Consider the following 26,682-nt stretch of genomic DNA (forward strand, 5'->3'; position numbering starts at 1 on the left):
AAACCTACTTGAATTCAATCATTGAAGGCGATAACTACTTCTATATAAACACAACATGAAGAAGCTTTGGAGTTTAACCACAAAACTACAAATCACAACATTCCAATGAGAGACTTAAGTGAGCGCAGCCAACACTTAGTCTTAGAAGAGCCAATTGCACGACAACAAAGAACCTGAGCTTATCAAGATTTATCCATCTAGTTCTTTAGTTTGTCTAGGTTAGGTTCTGATGTGGTTGCATCTATTTACCTTTGCAAGTATTTTGTAAAAGATGTTTGTTGGTTAAATTTGTTAGATTGTTATTTAGACGGATTGTTCGGGGAACAGGTTCTTAGGTTATTGTAACCCGTCTAAGCGCTCCTGTTTTAGTGAAGAAATTTGGGTAAATTCTATAGGAAGATAGGTCGTGGCTTTTGACTCCATTGGCCGAGGAGTTTTCCACATAAAAATTGTTGTGAAGAATGATTTGCCTCATTTATCATAGGGAGTTATTTTTCATCACAACTATCTTTTTACTTCATATCATTATTCCAAAAGCGATTTATATTATTATCAATCTTTAATAGTACTCAAAATAAGACAAATTATTCCAATTTACTAGAATTATTATCATTTTAATATTCTTCAAAAGAACAGTTTTCGAAAAATGACTAACCAAAGATGCTAAAAGTTTGGTGAGTGGACCAAGGCTGCCACTCTCGACTCCCCTTCTCATAGTATAGCAGGTGAGCAATCCAGGAAATTTCATAATCAAATGGATAGTGTCATCTCAATCCTCTTTCTCTTTTTCATTTTTCATTAATGGATGTCGTCACATTAAAACGGAAGAAAAATGTAGAAAAAACCAAATTAGAGACAAGATCTGTTGATTCTTATTATTCATTAGGTTTTCGTAGTTGGTAAGCCCTGTACTTTTGTTCTCCCTTTTTACAAGGTGGATTATTATTGGTATTGATAGAGTTATAGCAAGTTTGAGGGATATTCTTGAGCTAAACATAAAGTTTGAATGTATTTTTATATCAAAAGGTGGAAGGAGGGATATTCTTAAGTCAAAACAAAGGTTGGGGGTATTTTTAGACCACAAGGTGGAAAGAGTCATTTTCTAAACGTTAAGGGTATTTTTGACACTTTTCTATTGTATAAATAGTCATGTTCATAGGAAGTAAATTCATCAGGAAATATTCTTCTTGAAACTTCATTTTTGAATGTTTCTAGTTCTAAAAAAAATTAATTGATATTACTATATATGTAACTTCTGATTATCTAACTCTTATGCGAAAAAGACTAAAATTATAAATGTCCGATTGATACAAAAGGGTTGAAGATCGAACCCTCGTACTCCCAACTCCTTTCATTTTCTTTTTTGAAATATGAGTATAATAGTACTCTATGATGCTTTGCCTCTTGCATAGAGTAAAATTCAGAAGAAGTTGAATAGTAGTAACAATTGAATTTTCTGATCAAAATATGATCATTTCAGATTGCTAACATAGTGTTGATTTAGTGGTTAACGAGTTAAGATGTAAGAACTAAGATCACAGTTTTCATTTTGAAAGTTATCAGAGTATGAGTTTGGAGTTCTTACTGATAGTTTGTACTTGTGAAGAATCTCCAAAAGTTAATAGTTCGTAAGTATTACACATTCTACCGCTTGACTAGTAGAAAAAGAAAAAAAGAGCACTCCCTAATATTAGAGTTAAAAATTCCAGTTTCAGAATTCCATCCGTAACAGATGATTCCAACAAGTAAAATAGAATTAACACTTGCCATTTTGAATTTACAATTACTCGTTCTTAGGGGCGGAACTACACGGTTCAAAGGGGGTTCAATTATCATCTAAAATTATGCTATACAAAAAGGGTAAGCACAATTGCTTTTAACATAGTATAAATTATTGAATAAAAAAACTTCTAATATAGCAATAACGACAACAACATACCAAGTGTGATCCCACAAGTGGGGTCTGAGGAAGGTAAAATGTATGCAGAACTTAACCCTACTGTTGTGAAATATAAAGGTTGTTTTCGATAGACGCTCGACTAAAAAAGAAGTGTAATCAAAGCAGGATAGAAAGAAAATTATTTTAGGTTGTAGTTTTGAGTTCCAAGTGTAGCATGCTCATGTTTCTTTTTATTAATTCCTTGTTAGAATTGCTTGCAGCGCCACTGCTAGTAGTCATCTTGGCCACATATGTAACAGAAGGTAAGCTTGTTCCAAAAGCATTTAAACAGTCACAAACAAGCCAATATAGAACAGTTCACCCGCAAAAGTAGTACGGGCATTTTAATAACCTTTTTAGCAATGGGTTGAATCCGTAGGGACATATGCTCCTTACTCAAGTTGGTGGTTATACGCCTAGCAAATAAGTTTAGCACTGTACTGTACAGGTATTACTATACACAAAACTGTCTTCACCATATAAGCACAACAAAGAGAATGAAGATGGTAATGCAGGAAACTTTCCTCATTTCCATTTATTCTTCAGTTGGTACAACCTGCAGAGGCCGACTGTTTACAATTGCTTCCGTCGACGACCTTCACAGAATTGGAGACTCTTCCTCTGCTGCTCCTTTTTGGAACTCATTACATATCTCAATGGGAGTACATTAATCAGCCTAAAAACTAAAACTAAAACTAAAAAGGATCTTATTTTCTTCTTCTTCTTTTTTCTTTTTTTTTTCTTTTTTTTTTCCTTTTCCTTTTACAAAATTCAAGACAGCAGTACAATGATAGCTATGACCTACTTTTCAACTACTGCACTTCGTGCAGCCATTGACTTGGAGATATCTGCATGTTTCTGAATTGGTTGCGTTGAGTCCCCACTTCGAATGAACCAACAGCTTCCAATCCAGGGTTTTCTTGTGTGCTTCTTTGCATCTACAAGACTTTGAATCAATTCTCAGTTGCTCTGACCCTTTTAAGCCCAGCAACAAGCTTCTGTTATTATTACAACAATGCCTAACCCGTCAACCTTATTGCTGATCTGTACAAGTTTCAAATCCCTGGACATTAAGGTGCTGAAGACGCTTGAGACGAGTTATGATCTGTGCAAAAGAGGGGCGCACTTGGGGGTTTCTGCAGAGAACAAGGGCATAAGTCATTTAAACGAAAATACACTCTTCTGGACATGAGCAAGTTTGAAAATCATTTATACATGATATTATATCAAAGTTCTCAACAGATACGTACTGAGTCCAACAGTCACTTATAATCTCTGCAACTACGAGATCAACACTTCGAGGAATATCAAGGCGTCTACCCTGAAAACCAACAGCTCCAACAACCTGCATTGAGTTCATCCCTGACCATGGCACTTTGAGAGTTGTTAACTCCCAGAGTATTACACCAAAACTGTACACATCAGATCTGCAAACCAGACAAACCAAACACATTTAAGATAATCCAAAACTAATAACCATAACAAAGTTCAGCCTCATGAAGGATATGAATAAAGAGTAAACTCACTTTTCATTGGATGGTTCATTCCTTAAAACTTCTGGTGCCATCCATTCAGCCTGCAATTAATGGAATGCCATTAGCAAATTTGAAGGTTTAAGACCTTATCTCTTTCTCACCCTATTACACCATAATCTTTGTTAGTTTGTGTTTTTGTTCTCAATGGGTAGAGGACAGTAGGAAAGGGGTCTGGAAAGATGGCATAAACCGAGTCACTAAAGTGAGCATGCAATCACCGTTCCGGCAGTTGACTTTGAAGAGAGAAATGTATGGTGCTTCAGGCGAGACATCCCAAAATCACAAACCTTCAAGCATGGAAGAAGCATGGATTATTGGGTGATAAACAAAAACTTACATCTTACAAATTTATAGTCTATTATTTACAAGATTCAGGTCAGACGCACCTTAACAACCCAGTTTTTATCAACCAGAAGATTCGGAGTCTTCAAATCTCGATGCACAATCATAGGGTTGCTTGTGTGCAAGTAATTCATTCCTTTGGCCTAGAAGAAGTTGAGACATTAGCAAACAGAAAACTAAAACTGATAATCAACCCAGGGATTCAGCGTCCAATAAAATACCACATCAAGTGCCATCCGCATACGCTTTTTCTCATCAATTTGAATATTTGCACGATGCAGTAGCCTGTATAAACTTCCCCTGCACCAAAACTACAGCTATCAGATACACTTAAGAAGAGGAAACAATATTGATATATTACTCAATAACAAACATGTTATACTGTCAAGTATCTAGGCATCAATGTGTGTTATACTGTTAAGTATCTTCGCATCAATGGCAATAGAGCTAGGAGGTCCTTCAGATGAGATAAGAGTTTCTCGCACATTTTGAACTACTGTATAACCGTTTGCTTTCCCAAAAGCAAAGAAATAAGCCAGTGCATCATTTCACAAACACATTACAAAGACTTGAGAGAAGACAAAGTAAAGAGGTACAAGCCACTACTAAACCGACAACAGTGTCCAGTCATACGAATGGTTTGAAATAGCCCATGAGCCAAGATTAGAAAGACAAGAGCAAGCATTTAAGAAACCCACAAACTTCAAATATTAGTATTGTCACTAGATGTGCGTGTAGCAAAGAGTTCTCAACCTGGGCAGGAACTCAGTCAGTATAGAGAGATTTGGAGGACGAGTTACAGCTCCCATGAAGAGAACAACATTAGGATGTCTCAGCCTCAACATAATTTCAATCTGCAAAATGCAATGCACACAAAGAGTTCTTAAATTTCAGGAGAACTTAAAGTACAGACATCATATCATTGTCTAGTTACAACTTACTTCACATTTAAACTGTGCAAGGGCATCACTTGTTATATCCTGATTCATGAATTTCTTCACAGCAACTTCCTGCAATGCAGTAAGATCATTACATTCAATTAAAATTACTGGAAAAAGAGTGTTAGATAACTATACAATCATTACAGTCGACATTCCAGACCACTCTCATGCTATGCACAGAGGTGCGGGATGCTAGTCTGTTTCTTTCATTACTTTTATCAGTTCAAAGTAATGGATGGACAGTGAGTGACCACCACATTTCAACTTTCAAGGACACTTCTAACGACTAACCAGAACAAAGATTTGACATGATACCAGCGAACATAGAGACTAGAAAGAAATAAAAATCTCAGATCGGGCTATAAATAAAAATATAGAAAGTACCAGAGTTATCTATATTTCTATTGACATAAAAATCTGAGATAGGGCTAAAAGAATGCTAAAAATACATTGTCAGAAAAAAGAATGCTAAAAAGCACAAAACCTAAGATAAATGTACTAACATGACCAAAGCATCTCCCCAACTAATTGAATCACCTATATAAATCTATTTCTTCCTTTGTGCCCTATCTTTCACTAAGTATGCATGAATAGCAACGAAATTGTAGGTCATTTAGACAACTTCCTTTCACGTGATTTTAGGTCTTACCTCACCCCCTTTTAACACCTTCACTCACCATGGTGTTACATATACGAACCGGTGCATCTGGAGGTTGACATGACCAAACTATCAAAGCGACCTTCTTTTATTTATCTTGAGCGTGTGCTACTTGCACTTTCTGGCGAATGTGGCATATTTTAATTCTTGTATGAACATACGCATCTCCACAACAATTATCTTATGGATGTGTTGGACTTCAATGGCACAACATTCACTCCCATGTACATTGTTGGTCTTATAACTGTTCTATAGAACTTATTTTTCAGATTGGTAGGCATCCTTCTATCACATAACACCCCGGTAGCACTTCTGGATTTCAACCATCCGATTTGATTATGGTTAACATTTTCATATATCATTCCATTCTCCTGGAACGAACCTAGATATCTGAATGTTTGCAATTTAGCCACAACAATCCCGTCTAATCTCACCTTAACTTCTCTTTTCTTGTTCTGACAAAACTTGTAGTGCTTATATACTTCCACTTATCGTAAAATTGAATACGTTGGGACGTGCTCCTAAGACACGTCCAAACAGAATGAAATGGATGGTAAGGATATGTTTAACTGGCCCCAGCTAGCCTAGGATTTGAAGAATAGTTGTATTAAGCAAGTTCTCTATTAGATAGACAATCTACTTCTAAATGCTATGTCATGATCAGAGAAAATCTAATTTCTTTGAAGAGTGAAAACCAAGATGTCACCAGATTTCGTACAAAAGCAGAATAGTGAGGTATGATCCATGCGACCATATATTTATCTAGTAAAACCAATATGTCACTATCCATTGTCCTTCTTATTGCCTCAAGTCCAGTTTTTCCATGAAAGAATAGGACGTAGAGGTTGATTGCTTTTTAGTAAAGAAAAATTGAATCCGGATGAATTGCTTCTAGCGTCATAACTTAAATGACAAACAACCGGATGTTCTTACAAAATTCCTATAACAAAAATGCTTCAACTTGAGGAGAGTGTTGAGATTATCACACGATTCATAATTTCATATCGATTTGAATAATATACATTGATTAGGTTTAATTTGATTGCTATAAATATGCCAGCCTTTTCCCATAATTTGTATTTCATCTATTCCCCCTAATTCTGCATTATTCTCTTCGATTATTCATCTTCTAATGAATTTAGTTTGAGGGCATAGTCAATTTGATTTGATTAAGTTTAATTGTTGGTTGTTGGGGGGGTTGCATTGGTTTCTAAACATAGCGTTTCATATGTTATTTCCAGGGTGAATTAATTAAATGACCCTTTATAAAATATAAGAGATCGCCTCTGTGTTATGTCAGAATCGCCCATCTACACAAAAGGTCATATGAGGGTCATTCACCTCTATTCATTTTTGTAAAGACCCCTTTTAACTAATTTCCTCGTTATTTCCTTTTTTTTGTTATAAACTACTTTACAATCTCTTCAATTTAAGGAGAATCAAAATAGCTCATAAAATTAACGGTGAATTGGAATCTGTGGTTTGTGATTCTAAGATCAATAGAGAATGAAGAAGATGGCTAAAACATCAAGCTAGGGATTGATTGATTTGGTAGGGACAAACCATCACAACATGTATTAATATTTCTCATCATGTGTGTCTCTGTGTGTGTGTGTGTATATATATTGACGAAATACATGACACCTCGTTAAAACTCGCCAGTAAATTTCATTTAGACACTCAAACTACAGCATGTTCCAACTGAGCATCTGAACACATGATAAAATATTTCTATTAGACACTTGCGGCTCAAATTTTGTAAAAGCTTCTGCACGTGTTCTCAACCGCCCATCACGTAGATAAGTTAACCAGTTGAAATATGTCACCTCTAATTATTCGCATTATCCCAATAGATCGTAAAACCTTACGCATGTTCCAACTAAGGCTGATGTGTATAACTAAAGGAGGTTACATATTTTATATGGTTAACTTATCAACATTACACGCGCCGAAGCTTTTACAAAATTTGAGCCGCAAGTGTCTAATAGAAATATTTTATCATGTGTTCAGGTGCTCAATTGAAACATGTTGTAGTTCGAGTGTCTAAATGAAATTTACTGGCGAGTTTAACCGGTTGTCAATATATTTCGCCAGGCCTATATGTATTCGATCAGGAGCAAAAGGATCAACTAGAATCTGGCATTACCAATTTTAGATTTTGTGAGGTACTTTAGTAAGGAGGGAAGTAGGAAAGAGGAAGTAATGAAGTTCATGGGTGAGAATTCATTTGCAACTATAGTGACTATGAGAAGAAAGGAACTCGTGAAGGAAATATCATCTTATCTATTAAGCTACATATAGAGATCAAAGAGGAAAATCTTGTCGATACTCTCCATACTATTATATGAAATAAGTTGCTTTCAGTCTACTTGAAGTCCAATCGCTTCTGAATTACCCTTGTCATCTTTACTCCAAACAAATTACTAGGAAAACAAATGCTCCCTCTATTCCAATTTATGTGAAATCATTCACTTATTAGTCTTTAAACTTCACATTTTACTCTTAATAAGAAATGAGCTCTTTCTTACTCCGTCAAGGAGAAAGCAACCTTTTTCCAAAACTCTCTTATAGGCACATAATTGTGATGGCATGTGTAAACCACAAATTTCAAAAGTCTTATAGCTACACAAATGTTATGGTATGTTGAAGACCTTTTCTTTCAAACTTCATGACGCATCAAACTACGTCACATATTTTGGAATCGAGGGAGAAATTTATATACAAAGGTGCCGCTAAAAGTAAAGTAGAGTGGAAACTCTTACTATCCTTCCACTTAAAATCATGAGAACCACATATGATCCTATGATGTGTTAATTTTTGTCTCTTTTCTTTTTGTCATTGTCCTTTACAAATGACATCGTTTGAAACAACTTTGATGAAAAGTATAAGGTGCCTAAATATTTGGTCACGTCATTTAATATACAGTGTGCACACACGCCTCTTATGATAAGAAAGTGTGCATGCATCCAGTAGTGTTAGTAGCTCCTATTATTTCAGAATTCATGGAAAAGATTGACACATATAAGAATTTTACAATACTCTCCAATTCGAAAGAACCTTCAGAAAATTAGAAAAATGATCAATGAAAAAGAAAAAGGCATTCTGCTTTCTCAGGAAAATGGAATATAGAGAAAATTGGGGACTTATCAGACTTTAGAGCTAATGTGCTATGGTTCTTATTTCTACTCAGGGTAGACGAATAAATATTCAAATCAGAAATGAGACTTACTGTGCCATTCCATTCTGCACGGTATACCTCGCCATATGACCCTGCAAAATCAAATCAGTGTTATTATGTTGAGCATCCAATCTTTAATGATATTCTGCTTTTTATGTTCACTTAAGCCAGAAAGAAATGACTAATTTACATGTTAAATTGTATTCATAAGAAACAAATAATATGCTTCCAAAAAGTAAGAAAAAAGGACCCCAGGGGAAAGGTGTAGCAAAGTGCAGAGAGTCCCTACTCAAACAATACTATGGGTGCCACTCACACAAAATTTTGCCCCTGTGAATTAATGAAGTCTTGTGGTAGTTAGTGTCCAGTGAAGACAAAGTATACCTCCTCTAGAATTGGAGTATTTATAATATTTTTCAAAATAGCGGGTACCATGATAACATTTGGTAATTTGATATTGAAATGGCATTGACATTTTTTAATAAGATAATGGTATGTTAATAAAGCCAGCACCGGGGAGGTACTGCAAAGTACCTAAAGGGATATTGCATCTTCAACAAAATAGCATGCAGCTCATAGTTTTTATGAAAATTCAACAAGCTGTCAGACCTCTCCAACAATCTGTTCATTACACCAAAAAAATAACGATTCTGTTTCCGGAAAATGGTCAAACAACTGCATTTGGGATGGCAGGAGTACGGTATTGTTCATGTGAAGAAAGGTAACACATTCAGCCCTTTCCAATAAGATGGAGGAGCTCCAACAGTTGGCACAGTAATTAATAGTACATCCATAAAATAAAATAAAATAAAGGGTCATATCATCTGCCAATCCACTTAACCCAATGTACACGCTACAGTTTGCCAAATGAATAATAGCAGTTAAACTAACACAAATGACCTAGTTTTGACAAGGAAAGATTCAGAGAAAATCATCAGAAAAATTATAAGTAAGACCTTATTCATATGAATTCACGCATGACCTATTAACAGGAATATTCTCAACTTGGAGAATCTAAAATGAATAAGCCTGAAAACACAAAAATTAGGAATAACAAATGATTGATTTATTTTTTTTTTGGGGTGGGGGGGGGGGGGGGGGGGGGGGGGCTTATGACCAAATGTAACAACATAAACAGAAGTGGCCTTTTTACAGAGCATAAAAGTATGATTGTGCTCTATATAACCGTGCACATATTTATATGTGAACACCTTTATTTTTATTGAAAGTCAATGAAGAATAATTGTATACCTTGCATCATTTGGTAATAACTGCATATGAACTGTGAACTACATAGGTTATGAATAACATACAGGACGATTCAGTCTGCCATTTCTTCAATCATTTTAAAACAATATAGCAACACAAATACCATATGTTCACTACAGAAAGGCAACAAGTGAAAGCTTAAATTTGATTTCAGATAAAGCAACACAAACTTTTCTCCGAGGTTGCATCACTATCCATGTCTAATCGCAAAAAATGAACTTAAGGCACCAAATCTTACCAATACCAATACGTTCACCAACATGGAGATCTTCCCATGGAATTTCCCACTCTGCCACTCCACGTAGCATCGGAAGCTGTTCTTTCTGCACCGCGTAAGACTTGGACTGTATGCAAGTAATCATTTCCCTTGCTTTTGTAGCTGATTCTTTGTCTTTGTAAGTACAATTGTTATCTGAAATATTTCCAAACTTCTTCCTATAGAATTTATCACCTTCATCAAGCAAAACAACTTTCAGATTGTTCTGTTTTAACATTCAAGAAAATGGATAAATTAGAAACCCACAAATGTTCCATGACCCGTTTGGATTGTTTCATCCGTTCTACATCTAACATGAGTAGAATTCTCACCTGAAGTATCATTTAATGTATTGTCTCCCGGTGCAGCAACAGTATACTCCTGTTTGTGCTGCAAAATGTCGCTTTTATAGGAGATACTGTAAGGGAACTGCATCCCGGTGAAGGCTATAAGAGACTGCTCATTATTTTCTGAACTTTGTCTAGTATCAACAACCCTGTTCTCTGGTAATTGATTTTTTCCAGCAACAACCCCTAAAACCAGATCTGATTGCAAATATATTTGACTCTCCGGAAAAACACCTTCAAGTTTAACTTCTGAGTTGTCCGCAAGACTGTTCACATTCTCGTAAGCTTCTCTAGCTTGTGTTATTTGTGCAATGGATACGTTATCATGGGAAACTGCTGAAGCATCACATAATCCAGCCGATAATGGAAGGAGATTTGCACAGTCATGCTCAAACTGCGTGCTTCCAGTTCTAACTGAACTATTTCCACAATCCCCCTTTGCTTCAATGCGGTAGAAAGCTGGTTCTTCCCTTGAAATCCATGTATTGGCAGTTCTATGGGCAGCAGTAACTGAACCTGATCCTGTCCCAGTTTGTGTGTCAAATACAGGAAATGAAATGATAGTACCACCAGAAGGAAGTGGTTTAACACTGTCTACTGCATAACTTTGTAATTGACCACTTGGTGCCTCGGTAGGAATCAGGGCACCTGGTGCACCCATTAAATCAATAATATATTCACTGCACATTAAAATAATAATGAGTTAGGTCACTAGTCGAAAATTTCCTAAAATTTTCATGGTTGTAATTCTACAGAAAGAAGGTTAAAGGACTAAAATTGAAGATAAAGGCAAAAGAACTTATAAACATCAAATATCCTACATGAAACATCAAGATTCAGACACAAACTTTTGACTACTTGGCAAGAGAAAACAGAGAGTACAGAGGGAAATAAACAGTACTTTTGTTATCAAGTATAAACAGTACTATATTTTACAAAGACGAATAACCATGCCTTAACTTCAATTTACTTTATAACCGAAGCACAACAACAACAACAACAACATACCCAGTGAAATCCCATAAAGTGGGGTCTGGGGTGGGTAGAGTGATAACCGAAGCACAAAAAAAGAAAAAAATATAATGGTTATTCTCACAAAATAATAAAAATCTGTAAGTAGTAAATATAGCGGCATTCTCTGTGCAGAAAGCTCAACAAATTTGTATTAAAATCAAAAGCATATCTGCTAAGATGCTCAAGCAGCTCTATAACTAGAATGAGAACGGACAAAGGAGTGCTGGCATTTACCCATCCAAAACCCTCAAATCTCACCCCAGCTGTGCATGATTTTTGACAAATCGGGTGGAAAAATTTAAAAGAGAGAGAGAGAGAGAAGCACCATCAAAAACTAGACAGCCACTATCAAAGATTTTATTAGAATTTAGAGATACTAATTTTGAGAAAGCAGAACGAGATTCACCTATCTTTTTATTTTTTTAAATTTTTTTTTTGCAATTGAAATTACAACAACAACCCAGTGTGATCCCACAAATAGGGTCTGGGGAAGGTAGAATGTACACAGACCTACCTTACCCCTACCTCGAGAAGGTAGAGAGGCTGTTTCTGATAGACTTGCAATTGAAATTCACCTCTTGAAAAGATTTAATACACAAACCGATATTTTCAGCAAACACTATAAACATCCAGGAAAACGTGCCACCAAAAGATTCTTTACCTTCCATTGTCAAATTTGATCAAATTAACTGCTCCCTCATCAGTGCCAGTATAGTAACTTCCCTTAACTAGCTTGCATGGCAGGTTGATTCTATCAGCAAGTACCTATACAGAAATGGTCCACATATGGTTAGAAACATGAGTCTGGGAAAGACTCTTAGCAGAAATCAGAGAAAATGTTGTAGTTTTAGAAAAGAAATCAACTCAACAATAAACAAGTGCAGAAGAAAAAGTCAATCATTCACTCTTCGAAGTCAGAGATTTTCCATATTTTCCAGTTGATCAGAAAAGGAGTAAATATATTGAAAATGATAGAATTAGCACTTCCATTTCATTTTGATTAAGATGCCAGATGCCCTTACACTAAAGCATGAATTTCACCACTGAACCTAGAAAGACAGCAAAAATCTATCTTGAAGTAAATAGTGGGTGTTACTTGTTGGATACAGATGATAAAAATGCCGTAGTTAACCCAGAAATACATCACTACTGAATACTTAAATGATAATGAGTACCAATCATTTGATACTAGAACCCAAGAAAAGAATAGTATGTTTTATCCTAAAGCAAGTTAATTATCCATATCAATATAGTAAAGAAATGTAAGGAGAGATTGAGGCTCTTGTCACCTTAAAGAGTAAGGCCCTATGTCGTGAATGTCCAATATCAAGACAGCCAAGGGGAAGAATAATAGAGTTTAATGAAATTCTTAGCTCAGAACTCCTTGCAGTCCACCTCTTCGACACTTCTTCTGCATCATTAACAGGACCTCCCATCCTATTAACAACAAGGTCAGCGATTTTCTCAACTAAAAAGCTTGTAACCGGGACCTTCTTTAATGCTCGGCATTCCCGGGACATGAAGTACACTCTCTCCTCAAGCTGCCTCAGTTCCATATCAGCTGCACGGTTTACTAAGATAACTTCATAATCAACATTATCCAAAACCGAAACTGCTTTTAGATCCCCTAATAACGGCATCTTCCCCTGAACCGCCACACTGGAATTAATTCCATAAACATCATAGAATCCATCCATCACTTTCTCATCGTAATTTACGACATTATAGTTCTGCATTAACACCAGGTAGAAGGTTTAGAACCAATTCAAACTTCAGATGAAAAAACTTAAGCAAAGAATACAGGAAACAAAGCACTAAATAGAGACGAGCCTAAATCTGCAGAATGCTAAAAGTTAAACCTGCAAGAACAGCATGATATCTTGGCATTGTTTTCAGCATTGAATAGGCGGCAGAAAATTGTTACTAATAATTATAAGGATCTAAGTGTGTCTCTGTCCAAAAATAAACTCTACCTAGAATACAAGGACATAATCATGTAGAAACTACCCTTTGTGACAGTATGCAGGACACAACATGGCAAGTTGGCAATGATAGGTGAAAATATATTTCTCTGGTGCTACAAACCTAACCTTAATTCAAACTAGTAACAGTAACTGCTTAACACACACTGCGATAATGTATATTATTATTTGTATACTACAGCCTTTGTCAATTTTCAGTAGGACTTAGGATCAAGGTAAGAACTACATTTTTAAGTGCACATGGATCCAATAGTAAAGAATTTTAATTTCTTGGAGCATTTTAATTCATAATAATGCCACTAACATAATAGAACACTTTATAGCATAGTGCATGAGAAAACTTTCCATTCTAAGAAGGTGGAGAAACACTTTTGCTATGGGATGTTTCAAGTGGGGATAGAAAGTTTCACCTGATAAACTAGGAGACTGTCACGACATCAAAATGTCGGGGCAAACTTGGGATTAAAGATGGCATAATACATAGACAGGCCCTCAAACTTGGCCTCAGCTGGCAAGTATGCCCTCCAACTTTGGGTGTGCACAAGTAGGCACCTCAACTTGTACAAAGTTGAACACGTAAACATAAATGCTAACGTGGCACATAAATTTTGGAGGTGTCTAGATGTGCCACGTCAGCATCTGTATTTACGTGTTCAACTATATACAAGTTGAGATGCCTACTTGTGCATATCAAAAGTTGGAGGGCATACTTGCCAGTTGAGGCTAAGTTTGAGGGCCTATTTATGTTTATGCCATTAAAGATTTAAAGGTCTTTAACAAGGCGCTACCGGGGGAGCGGTTATGGAGATTTGGAGTAGAGGAGAATACTTTATAGAGGGAGGTGATTGAGGAGAAATATAGAGTACTGGAAGGGCGGTGGAAGACTACAAATGCAACACTTACTTATTTATCCTAAAAATGCAACACTTAGTGTCGGCTTTAGAGAAATATCTTGAAGGGGGAGAAGAGTTTAGTGGGAATGTATCACCTAGGGTAGGTGATAGGAGTAGGGTAAAATTTGAGGTCAAAAGTTGTGGGGGAACAACAATTTAGCATCATATTTCCAAATGTGAGAATACAACAGATACAAAGGCTACAAGATCGATAAGTTCATTGGATTTGAGGTATATGAGGAACTTGCAAGATTGGGAGGTAGCAGAATTTCAAAGTTGGATCATATTACTTCACAAAGAAAGTATTACACAAGCTAATCATGATGCGTGGAGATGGAGGACGGAGAATAGTGACAGGGTACTTTTTTACTTGGCTACCTGCGAGGAGTTGATCTAGAAACTTCCAATTTTATCTTTTGGCTTAATTAATATAAGCATTATATGATGATTCTAATTTTTAGGTGATTTGGTATGCTAACAGATTACATTTTAAAATAAATACATAAAATACATGACGATACACGTCTAACTTGAGGTCAAATCCATTTTAACGAAATAGAACCTAAAATTCCTGGCCTGAAGCCAAGGAACCTTATTTATCTTCTTTGAACTTACAGTGATTGTCGATGAGATTAGCCAAAGTTTCAAGCGAAATTGACTCATTAATAATTACTCCCACCGTCTCAATTTATTTGGCACCATTTGACTAGGCACGAAGTTTAGGAAAGAAAGGAGGACTTTCGAAATTTGTGGTTCAAAACAAACCATAGATATTTGTATGACCGTAAATCATCTCATAAAGTTAAATTCTAAATATACAAAGATGATATTATTTTTGGGACAGACTAAAAAGGAAAGTGTGCCACATAAATTGGGACAGAGAGAGTATTAAATGCTAACGAATTTACATATAGCTAAAATACTATTTCTACCGACGTCATCGCTCTAAAAATATTGAAAATTAAGGGGAAAAATAACATCAGAGGGATGAAAAGGTAAAATGATTAAAATCATATGCAATTAAGAATTCTTCTGAAAAAAGAAAAAGAGCAAAGGTATAGCTTAAATAAATAACAAAAGATGGGGTTGTATCGGACGAAGATAGAGGGATACAAAGATAAAGAAAGTAAAAGAAACTAAGAAAAGAAGAAAAAAGAAAAGGGAAAATGGGAAACAGGAAGTACGGAAGGGCGGGGGCCGAATGGGTTGTAAAATTGAGAAGTTAAAAGGTAAGACAACTTTGCTTTCACCGAGTCTTGAACTCTCAGCTTGCACCAGGGAAACTCTCGCTTAACCACTGCACCCATAGTCCTATATCGACTTTGGGTGATACTCATTTAACATAAATTATTTCCCGGTGAACTACCTATACATATATGAAATTTTAGCCTACCACCTGGGTGTTGGTGCACTCCCACCCTCCTACATAGATCCGCAGTTGGTTATGTCCCTGATGTTTTTAATATTCCTTCCTTTTTCTCCGTCAGAACCAACTCCATGAAGACTCTATTTCTGATTGTGGTAAAAGATCTAAACTTTATACAACAAAGATATGCATTCCCACTAGAAAAACGACAAAAGCCGAATTGAAAACAATGGGAAGTGCTTTAATACATGTCTCCTGAGTTTCCCAACATTACATTTGAACTCTTTTTGAAGTCTTCATCTTCTTAAGTGAATAGTTTTTTTTTTTGTCACCGAGAAAGTAGGGTCTTGGATGAGGAAGAATTAATTGTAAGGGCTACTGTATTGGTGGAATTAGAGGAGCTAGCAAAAAAAAGACGAATTCAGTTGAAGGCAAAAATCCAAAGAACTCTATTGTTACAACAAGGGGACAGAAACACAAGATTTTTTCAAAGGATAGCAACTGCTCATAAGAGGTATAACACAATTGACAGGTTGATGATTAGAGGAGAAGAAATAAAAGAATCTGAAGATATCAAAGAGGCTATGGTTGATTTTTATGAGAAGCTACACTCAGAGTCTGAAGCATGGAGGCCATCTTTTGAATATACTGACTGAGTGTTGACAAAGCACCAGGTCCTGATGGTTTATCCATGGGTTTTTATAAGAGTTGATGGGAAATACTAAAAGGTGACATTATGCAAACCATCAACAACTTTCGTCAAAATGAGATATTATGAGAAATCCTTTAATGCTACCTTCATAGGTTTAATTCCTAAGAAGTTTGGAGCTGAAGAATTAAAGGATTTCAGACCTATAAGTTAGATGGGGGGCATTTACAAGATCATATCCAAGTTGCTCACAGAGAGAATGAAGACTGTCATGGAAAAGCTAGTGGATGTTCATCAAATGGCTTTTTTAAAGGAAGACAAATCATGGATGCAGCTTTACTTGCAAATGAGCTGGTGGATTCTAGAGTAAAACAGAACAGACCTGGATTTATTTTTTTTGGAACAGTTATAACAGACCTGGGATTTTGTGCAAGCTTGATATTGAAAAGGCCTATGATCATGTCAACTGGGCTTATCTGCTAAACATTCTAAAGACTATGGGTTTTGGAGACAAATGGATTAACGGAATCAAATGCTGCATATCCAATGTGAATTTTTCTGTCCTAATCAATGGAAGTCCAGGGGTTTTTTTTCATTCTAGCAGGGGTTTGAGACAGGGGAATCCACTTTCTCCTTTCTTATTCCTACTGCCTATGGAGGGGTTAAATTACATGATCAGAAAAGCCAAAACAAATGGATAGACAAGGGGCATTGGGGCACAAAACAACAGGGGAGAAGACATGGAAATAACACATTTACTGTATGCTGATGATTCCTTGGTGTTCTATGAGACAGAGGTTGACAAGTTTAGACATTTAGGGCTATTTTGACCCCATCTTTGATGCCATTCTTGGGCTCATGTCAACTGGAATAAAAGTTGTTTACATCCAGTGAATCGGGTGAATGATTTACTACTGTTGGCAGGTAATCTGGGGTGTCAAACTGAGTCACTACACACAACTTATTTGAGAATGCCATTGGGTACTAATCATAAGGCACATGAGATATGGAATGATGTGCTTGAAAGATGTGAAAAGAAATTATCAAGATGGAAAAGCCAATACCTTCACTTGGGGCCAGACTGACATTGATAAATTTAGTCTTGGATACTTTGCCTACTTACATGATGTCTTATTCCCTATCCCTAGGGGTATAGAGAAGAAGTTGAACAGAATTAGAAAGGAATTTTTGTGGCAAGGCAACAAAGAAAAACAGGGTTACAACTTGGTGGAATGGGAGACTGCGACCCTTAAAAAGTAACATGGGGGCTTGGGGATTAAGAATCTCAGTTTACACAACCAGAGTTTGCTATAGAAGTGGTTGTGGAGGTTTTGCAAGGAAGACGGGTCTCTTTGGAAGAATTACATAGCTCATAAATATGGATTGATGAACCAATGGGCAACAAATAAAGTGAATGCTACCTATGGATGCAGTGTTTGGAAGATATTAGAAGAATGTGGAATGAATGTAGAGAGAATTTGAGCATAAAGGCTAGGGATGGGACAAAAACTTCTTTCTAGGAAGATCAATGGATTGTTCATTGTAATCTCAGAACTTTGTTCCAAGATTTACACATCATCAATCTCCAAAGAATGAAAAAATATCTCAAATGTGGACTGAACAGGGATGGAATCTGGTGTTTAGAAGGGCATTGAATGACTGGGAAATAGGGAGTGTCAGATCTACTTTTGATGCTTAATTCCTTCACTGGTACCACAAATACCCGACAACCCATTCTGGAAACTATGTAGCAAAGGGAGCTTCATTGTCAAGTCACTTTACTCGGACAAAAACAAGGTTGTGAACCCATCACTGATTTGGCCCTGGAAATTATCTGGAAAGTCAAAATTCCATATTAGGTTTCTGCTTTTGTTTGGTTAGTTTTGAAGAGGGCATGTCTTACACAAGAGGTCTTACAAAGATAAGGTCTACAGATATGCTCAAGATGTCTATTTTGTGGGGAAAATGCCCTCTGTCGAGGAAGATCCATCCGAGACCCAAGATGAGTTATCCTTTCGAGTGTTATGCCTTCTATCTAGGAAGATCCACCCGAGACCCAGGATGAGTTATCCTTTCGAGTGTCCCCGACTCCAGTGACATTAGGAGAGCTGAAAGGAGCTCCGGTATCACCAGGACCACCACTGGCCCCTATTAGCCAGGTGACGAAGAGAGCAGTACATGTATTGACACAGTTGGGACCTCCCAGACTCAAACACCTTATCAGGACACCAGATAGCAATAGATCTTCTGAGGGATCGAGGAGTCCGCAGTCTTGGGAGTCCTTTAACCAGGGCTCGCCGATTTTTACAGAACATGACCTAGATGAGGAAGGTAAACCGGCCAAGAGGACCAGAGCAGTGGTCAATTACAAGTTATAGGCAACAAGACAGGTTACCCCACAGTTGGTGCTGGATCAGGGCTCTCAGGTAGGGCCATGGCAGGGATTGCGAGCATCAGAATCCCAGAGCAAGAGTAATTCAGTTCCGATGAGACCTCGTTGCAGCCAATGTGGTCGGGCACATGCCATACTATGTCATATGAATACTGGAGGTTGTTTCTGGTGTAGGAGTCAGTGGCACTAGATTCGGAGATGTCTGAGACTTGATCGAGGAAACCAAAGTGGAGATAGAGCTTCTGGATTAGGCGGTGTTCAGAACCGCATTTATACCTTAGCAGATCGTTAGGGCTTGGAGTCCTCGCCAGATGTTGTGTCGGGTACATTGATACTTTGTTCATATACTGTTTATGCATTGGTAGATCCGGGGTCCAATTTGTCGGGTGTTACTTCGTTTATTGCGGGAAAGCTTGGTATAGTACCGAGATAATTGAGTGAGCCATTTTCTATATCTACACCAGTTGGTGAGCCTGTTATTGCTAGGAAGATTTATTGAGGTTGTTCAGTAGTTGTTTGTGATCATCAGACTGTAGCAGATCTTATTGAATTACAGATGATCGATTTCGGCATCATTATGGGTATGGATGTGTTAGCGTTTGTTTATGCTAACGTTGGGTGCTGGACAAAGGTTGTCACATTCCACTTTCTAGGAGAACCAGTTCTGGAATGGAAAAGCAACACAACTTCATCGAGAGGTAGGTTTATTTCCTATCTTAAGGCGAGGAAGATGACTTCAAAGGGTTGTATCTATCATATTTTCGAGTTCAGAATGCCGAGGTGGAACCACTGACTCATTAGTCTGTCACAGTGGTTAATGAATTCCCAGATATATTTCCAGATGAGCTGCCAGGCATTCCACCGGAGCAGGAGATTGACTTTGCTATAGATGTGTTACCAGACAGTCAGCCGATAACTATTCCTCCTTATAGGATAGCTCCTGCTGAGTTAAAGGAACTGAAAGGGCAGCTGCAAGAATTGCTCGAGAAAGGCAACATCCGGCCTAGTACTTCGCCGTAAGGAGCACCGGTATTGTTCGTAGGAAAGAGAGATGGCTCGCTGCGGATGTGTGTGGTTTACAGGTAGCTGATAAGGTAACGATATGGAACAAGTACCCACTCCCAAGGATCGATGACTTATTTGATCAGTTGCAGGATGTCAGATGTTTCTCGAAGACTAATTTGAGATAGAGTTATCATCAGGTTAGGATCAATGAGAAGGATATTCCGAAGACAGCTTTTAGGACTAGACACAGTCATTTTCCTCATAATGTCTTTCCGGTTGACTAATGCGCTAGCGGTATTTATGAATTTGATGAACAACATATTCAGACCCTTCATAGACCTTTCTAGACCTGGTCGTGATTATGTTTATCGATGACATTCTAGTCTATTCTCGATCAGGAGCTGAGCATGCGGATCATTTTTGTGCAGTACTTAGAGTTCTCCAGGATCAGAAGCTATACGCGAAGTTCTCTAAATATGAGTTTTGGTTAAACTCCGTGGCATTCCTGGGGCACATTGTATCAGACGAGGGCATCAGGGTTGATACGCAGAAGATTGAGGCCGTGAAGACTTGGCCTAGACCCACGACACCGATAGAGGTTCGTAGTTTTCTGGGTTTGGCAGGATATTACCGGAGATTTGTAGAGGGATTTTCTTCCCTTTCAGTACCACTGACGAAGCTGACTAAGAAAGCACCTAAGTTTCGGTGGACGGACGCTTGTGAGCGGAGTTTCCAGGAGCTGAAGGACAGATTGACTTCAACACCCGTTTTGACACTTTTGGATGGATCCAAGGGCTATGCTATCTATTGTGAAGCTTCGGGCGTCGGGTAGGGTTGTGTGTTGATGCAGCACGGTAAAGTAATTGCTATGCTTCGTGGTAGCTGAGGGGACATGAGAATAATTATCCGACCCACGACTTGGAGTTAGCAGCTGTGATTTATGCACTTTAAGATCTGGAGACATTACCTATATGACGTTTACGTTGATGTCTGTACAGATCATAAGAGTCTCCAGTATATCTTCAAGCCAGAAGAGTTGAACTTACGGCAGAGACGGGGGTTAGAGTTGCTGAAAGATTATGATGTTGATATTCTGTACTATCCAGGGAAGGCGAATGTAGTAGCTGATGCCCTTAGCCGCAGATCTATAGGTAACTTGCCATATTTGAAGGCCGAGAAGAGAGAGTTAGCTCATGAGCTTCATCAATTAGCTGGCTTAGGAGTCCCGATTGCTAGACTCAGGTGATACAGGAGTTACTATTCAGGACACAGCGACATCATCCTTGATAGTCGAGGTGAAAGAGCGCTAGTATGAAGATCCTTTATTGACACAATATAGGGATACAGCCCCACAGATAAAGAAGTCACCATTTGAGGTCACTGGAGACGAAGTCCTCAGGTACCGAGGCAGATTGTGTGTTCCTAATGTTGCAGGATTACACCAGTAGATTATGGCGAAGGCTCACTATTCCTGTTATTCTATTCATCGCGGGTCGACGAGGATGTACCATGACATCAGAGAGGTTTACTGGTGGAATGGCATGAAGAAGGATATAGCCGAGTTCGTAGCCCAATGTCGCAATTGTTAGCAAGTGAAAGTTGAGCACCAGAAGCCTTGTGGGTTGTTGCAGGATATAGACATTCCAACTTAGAAGTGGGAAGTCATCAATATGGATTTCATTACGGGTTTACCCAAATATCAGCGTAAGTTCTATTTGGGTAATTGTTGATAGGCTTACAAAGTCGGCACATTTGTACCAGTCAAGACTACTTATTCAGCTGAGGATTACGCGAGATTATATATCAAGGAGATAGTATGACTTCATGGTATTCCAGTGTCTATTATTTCAAACAGAGGCGTGCAGTTCACAGCTAACTTCTGGAAGTCTTTCCAGAAGGGATTGGGGACACAGGTGAATCTCAGTACAGCTTTCTATCCCAGACGGACAGACAAGCCGAGCGCACTATCCAGATGCTCGAGGATATGTTGCGGGCTTGTGTGTTGGACTTCATAGGTAGCTGGGATGATCACTTGCCGCTTATTGATTTCACGTATAATAACAACTACCATTTTAGCATTCAGATGGCCCCGTATGAGGCCCAATATGGGCGGAAGTATAGATCTCCTATGGGATGGTTCGAGGTCGGAGAATCCAGATTATTAGGACTTGACTTGGTCCAGCAGGCGGTAGAGAAAGTTAAGCTTATTTAGGAGAGTTTGTTAGCAGCTCAAAGTCGCCAAAAGTCTAATGTAGATAATCGACGGCAAGACTTGGAGTTCCAGGTTGATGACCAGGTATCGTTGAAGGTATCGCAGATGCAAGGCATTATGAGGTTCGATAAAAAGAACAAGCTTAGCCCTAGATACATAGGACCTTATAGGATTGTTCATAGAGTAGGTCAGGTTGCCTACGAGTTAGACTTGCCTTCAGACTTGGAGTCAGTGCATCCGGTCTTCCATGTATCCATGCTTCGTAAGTGTATTGGAGATCCTTCCCGATTCGTGTCAGTTGATGATGTCCAGGTCACAGAACAATTATCATATGAGGAAGTCCCTATTGCTATTCTAGACCGCCAGGTTCTTAGGTTGCGGACCAAGGATATAGCCTCAGTAAAGGTGCTCTCTTATCAAGTTGAACATCATCCCATTTCACCAAATGAATACCCTTGCCCTCCTTATTCCCATTCTAAAGAAAACCCCTTCTGAGCTTGTCAAGTTTATCCACCACCCCAATTGGAATAGGAAACATACACATCATATTAGTAGGTAAGGAATCTAACACTGCATTTATCAGGATCGGTCTACCACCTAAGGATAGGTATTCTGAATTCCATTTTGAAAGCTTCATTTCTGTCTACTGTATAATCCCATCCCAAATGACCAACTCCTTATTCTTGTTGCCCAAAGGCATGCCTAAGTAGGCTGTTGGAAGCTAGTTGTTACACCTCGTACTTTCGTACGTTCAGTTTCGCCGTGAGTTAGTCATCGTAGACTTGGAGAGCAGGACTATCTTCGGGGTTATACGAGATTAGACATGTCCATCTTGATTATATGAGAGTTTAAGTTCATGATTAGTAAGTATTGGAAGGAGGATTAAAGGCTAAACGAATCGACGAGAATACGTTTCGACGAAAAATGAACTTGGAGGGTGATTACGGACCTTATAATATTATACAGCCCGTAAAAGTGTTGTACCCCCACCGTATAATGATAATAGTAGGGGGAGTATTCTGTGACCATTATACGGACCGTATAATGGAGTCGATGGAAATGTTTAATTTTGTAAAAATTCGGCCGTCTTCTTTTTCACTTCATTTCTCCGTATTTTCAGACCCAATATACTCCCAAAAACCCTCTCCATCATATTCAAGCTCTTCTAAAGTGAAATCAAGGATTAAAAGTGAGATTCAAGTGCTAAAGTTTCCGGATTGCTTGTTGGATGCTAGTCTCCTTTCTTGTGGTGGATTTAGAAGATGCTTCATGGTGAAGTAACCTCTATGTTGGAGTATTCTTGAACTCTTGAGGTAAGGTTTCATATTATTTCCATGTTCAAAAATTTATTTAGCCTTTAAAAAACTTGTTGAAGGTGGAAATTGTGGAAGGAAGACTCAAATTGTGCCAAGACTTATGCTGGATTTGTGAACTGTTTTGGAGCATGTTGTTGTGATATTAAGTTAGCTTTCTTGTATATGGACAGTAGTTGATGTTATTGTGTTGTTGTTGATATACTTCATGAATTTGGAAGAAAGAAGTGTATAAGGTATCGTATACGAAGCGTATATTGGGTTGTTTGGTGTATATTCTTAGGTGTTGATGTTTTGAGTTGAAAAGGGATTAAAAGAGGTTGTAGTTATTGTTGGCTTTGTTCATTGAGTTGTGGTTGTTGAAGAATAGGGGAAATGTTTTTCGTTTCATTTTCGAACCGAATTATCATTTGATATACGTGATATACTAGTGTCGTCTAAGTTCATATATGTATTCCTTTGTTATAGGATTGGCGTACTAGTTACGACGAGTTCATTGTTGGATCATATTGACGACTTGAGGTATGTAATGGTTGTCCTTTCTTTCCTTGGCATGATTCCATATATAGCAAAGGCTTAGCGAGTTTTGTGACTAGAAACTTGTTGATTAGAGCTTGTCTTAGTGATATACAGCTTCCGAGTGTTGTGTTGTACTTTCCGAGGGATTCTTATCCCCTCCTTATGTTCTTGAAGAGAGTAGAGTTAGAGAGACATGTCAGAGTCTTATACCGTTCAGTATATACATATATTTTCTTTAGCCTGGCCGCTTGGTCAGTGAGACATTATTGTCTGGCCGACGGTCAATGAGACAGTATTGCCTAGCCTAATGGTCAGTGAGATTTTACAGTTGCCTGACCACTTGGTCAGTGAGATTTTACAGTTGCCTGAACACTTGGTCAGTGAGATTTTACAGTTGCCTCACCACTTGGTCAGTGAGATATACGATATTATTATATTGCATTTGATATGAGACAGATCAGGTGAGTATTCAGGGCATTCTTTGGCCTCCAGATTGTTATACTTTTCAGTTCAGTTGCAGTTATCCTATTGCTTTACATACTCGTTACATTGTTTCGTACTGACGTCCCTTTTGCCGAGAGCGCTGCATTCATGCCTGCAGGTGTTGACAGACAGACAAATAGACCTCCCAGTAGGCGGGACAAGACATCATCTGATTGGTGAGCTCCACTTATCCGGAGTTGTCAGGTCTAGTTTTGGAGTCTCTTTTGTCTATATAGATATGATGGGTAGGTCGGGGCCCTATCCCAGCCATGATTCAGTTGCTTACTCTTTAGAGGCTTGTAGACGAGTCATGTATATAGCATGTCAGTGTTGTGGCCTTGCCGGCCCTTTGGATATATCATTTTGGTACTGTTGGATTATGGCGGCCTCATCGGCCTGCACAGTATGTATATATGTATGTATGTGTATGTATATATATATATATATATATATATTTATTTATTTTAATAAGGTAACATTTGTATTTCATCCAAAAGTATCAGCATATCAACTGCTGCTCAAGGTACTTTACAAGTAAAACCACAACCAGTGGCCTGGGGGTAAAAGTCAAATTGCAATTTACATATTGCCTAGAAAACCTACCAAATCTCCTATCTCCCCCACTATATCTTGTTTACACCAAAAATACAAGAGACTAAGACATTTTGTTTTAACTATCTGAATAGAATTTTATTTGTCTTCAAATTGTCTTGAGTTCCTCTCCTTCTATATTGCCCACCAAATACAAGCTGGAATGGCTTGCCACCAGTCTTCTTGGTGTGTTTCTTCTTCCAATTGCTTTCCAATTGCACAAGAGTTCTAAAGTTGATCTTGGTAATACCCAATCCACCCCAAGTATACAAAAGAACATATGTCATAGATGTGCAGTTGTCTCACAATGAAGAAATAAATGCTCATTTGTTTCTGCATTTTTCCCACAAAATAAACATCTTGAGCATATATGTAGACCTCTTCTTTGTAACCCTCTTCAAAACTAACCAAACAAAAGCAGAAACCTTATATGGAATTTTGACTTTCCAGATAAATTTCCAGGGCCAAATCAATGATGGGTTCACAACCTTGTTTTTCTCCCAGTATAGTGACTTGACAGTGAAACTCCCTTTGCTGCATAGTTTTCAGACCGGGATGTCTGGGGTATTTAGGGTACCAGTGAAGGAATTAAGCAAAAAAGGCAAATCTGACACTCTCCCTATTTCCCAGTCAATCAATGCCCTTCTAAACACCAGATTCCATCCCTGTTCTGTCCACATTTGAGAGATTTTTTCATTCTTTTGGAGACTGATGATGTGCAAATCTTGGAACAAAGTTCTGAGATTACAATGACCAATCCATTAATCTTCCCAGGAAGAAGTTCTTGTCCCATCCCCCACCTTTATGCTCAATTTCTCCCTACATTCATTCCACATTCTTCTTATAGTCTTCCAAACACTACATCCATAGGTAGCATTCACTTCATTTGTTGCCCATTGGTTCATCAACCCATATTTACGAGCTATGTAATTCTTCCAAAGAGACCTATCTTCCTTGCAAAACCTCCACAACCACTTCTGTAACAAACTCTAGGTGTGTAAACTGAGGTTCTTAATCCCCAAGCCCCCATGTTGCTTATTAAGGGTCACAGTCTCCCATTCCACCAAGTTGTAACCTTTTTTTTCTTTGTTACCTTGCCACAAAAATTCCCTTCTAATTCTGTTCAGCTTCTTCTCTATACCCTTAGGGATAGGGAATACAAACATCATGTAAGTAGGCAAAGCATCCAAGATTGAATTTATCAATGTCAGTCTACCACCAAGTGAAAGGTATTAACTTTTCCATCTTGATAATTTCGTTTCACATCTTTCGAGCACATCATTCCATATCTCCTGTGCCTTATGATTAGCAATATTTTGTGGGTAGTGACTCAGTTTGACACCCCAGATTACCTGCCAACACTTGTAAATCATTCACCTAATTCACCGGATGTAAACAGCTTTTATTCCAGTCAACATGAAGCCCAGAAATAGCTGCAAAGATGGTCAAAATAGCCCTTAAATGTCGAATTTGGTCAACCTCTGCCTCACAGAACACCAAAGAATCATCAGCGTACAATAAATGTGTTATTTCCATGTCAGCGTACAATAAATGTGTTATTTCCATGTCGTCTCCCCTGTTGTTTTGAGCCCCAAAGCCCCTTATCCATCCATTTGTTTTAGCTTTTCTGATCATGTAATTTAACCCCTCCATAGCCAGTAGGAATAAGTAAGGAGAAAGTGGATCCCCCTGTCTTAAACCCCTGCTAGAATGAAAAAAACCCTCTGGACTTCCATTGATTAGGACAGAAAACTTCACATTGGACATGCAGCATTTGATCCAATTAATCCATTTGACT

The 26,682-nt window shown here is 38.0% G+C and overlaps 1 protein-coding gene across 1 annotated transcript in view; it reads right to left on the reverse strand.

The window, feature by feature from the left end:
* Positions 1–2,246: 2,246 nt before the first annotated feature.
* Positions 2,247–26,682, reverse strand: part of LOC132635897 (serine/threonine-protein kinase EDR1) — a 35,315-nt gene continuing 10,879 nt past the window's right edge. Inside the window, exons 2-14 of the mRNA XM_060352493.1 lie at positions 12,769–13,209; positions 12,141–12,244; positions 10,451–11,145; positions 10,101–10,313; positions 8,645–8,685; positions 4,758–4,826; positions 4,570–4,670; positions 4,038–4,116; positions 3,861–3,959; positions 3,693–3,761; positions 3,466–3,515; positions 3,190–3,366; positions 2,247–3,075 (exon numbers count right to left, since the gene is read on the reverse strand). Of these exons, the coding sequence (XP_060208476.1) occupies positions 2,973–3,075; positions 3,190–3,366; positions 3,466–3,515; positions 3,693–3,761; positions 3,861–3,959; positions 4,038–4,116; positions 4,570–4,670; positions 4,758–4,826; positions 8,645–8,685; positions 10,101–10,313; positions 10,451–11,145; positions 12,141–12,244; positions 12,769–13,209 (2,241 nt within the window). The 3' untranslated portion in view covers positions 2,247–2,972. The remainder of the gene's footprint in view (positions 3,076–3,189; positions 3,367–3,465; positions 3,516–3,692; positions 3,762–3,860; positions 3,960–4,037; positions 4,117–4,569; positions 4,671–4,757; positions 4,827–8,644; positions 8,686–10,100; positions 10,314–10,450; positions 11,146–12,140; positions 12,245–12,768; positions 13,210–26,682) is intronic.

This window comes from Lycium barbarum, chromosome 4 (genome assembly GCF_019175385.1).
Source record: "Lycium barbarum isolate Lr01 chromosome 4, ASM1917538v2, whole genome shotgun sequence".
In the NCBI taxonomy this organism is placed as follows: domain Eukaryota; kingdom Viridiplantae; phylum Streptophyta; class Magnoliopsida; order Solanales; family Solanaceae; genus Lycium; species Lycium barbarum.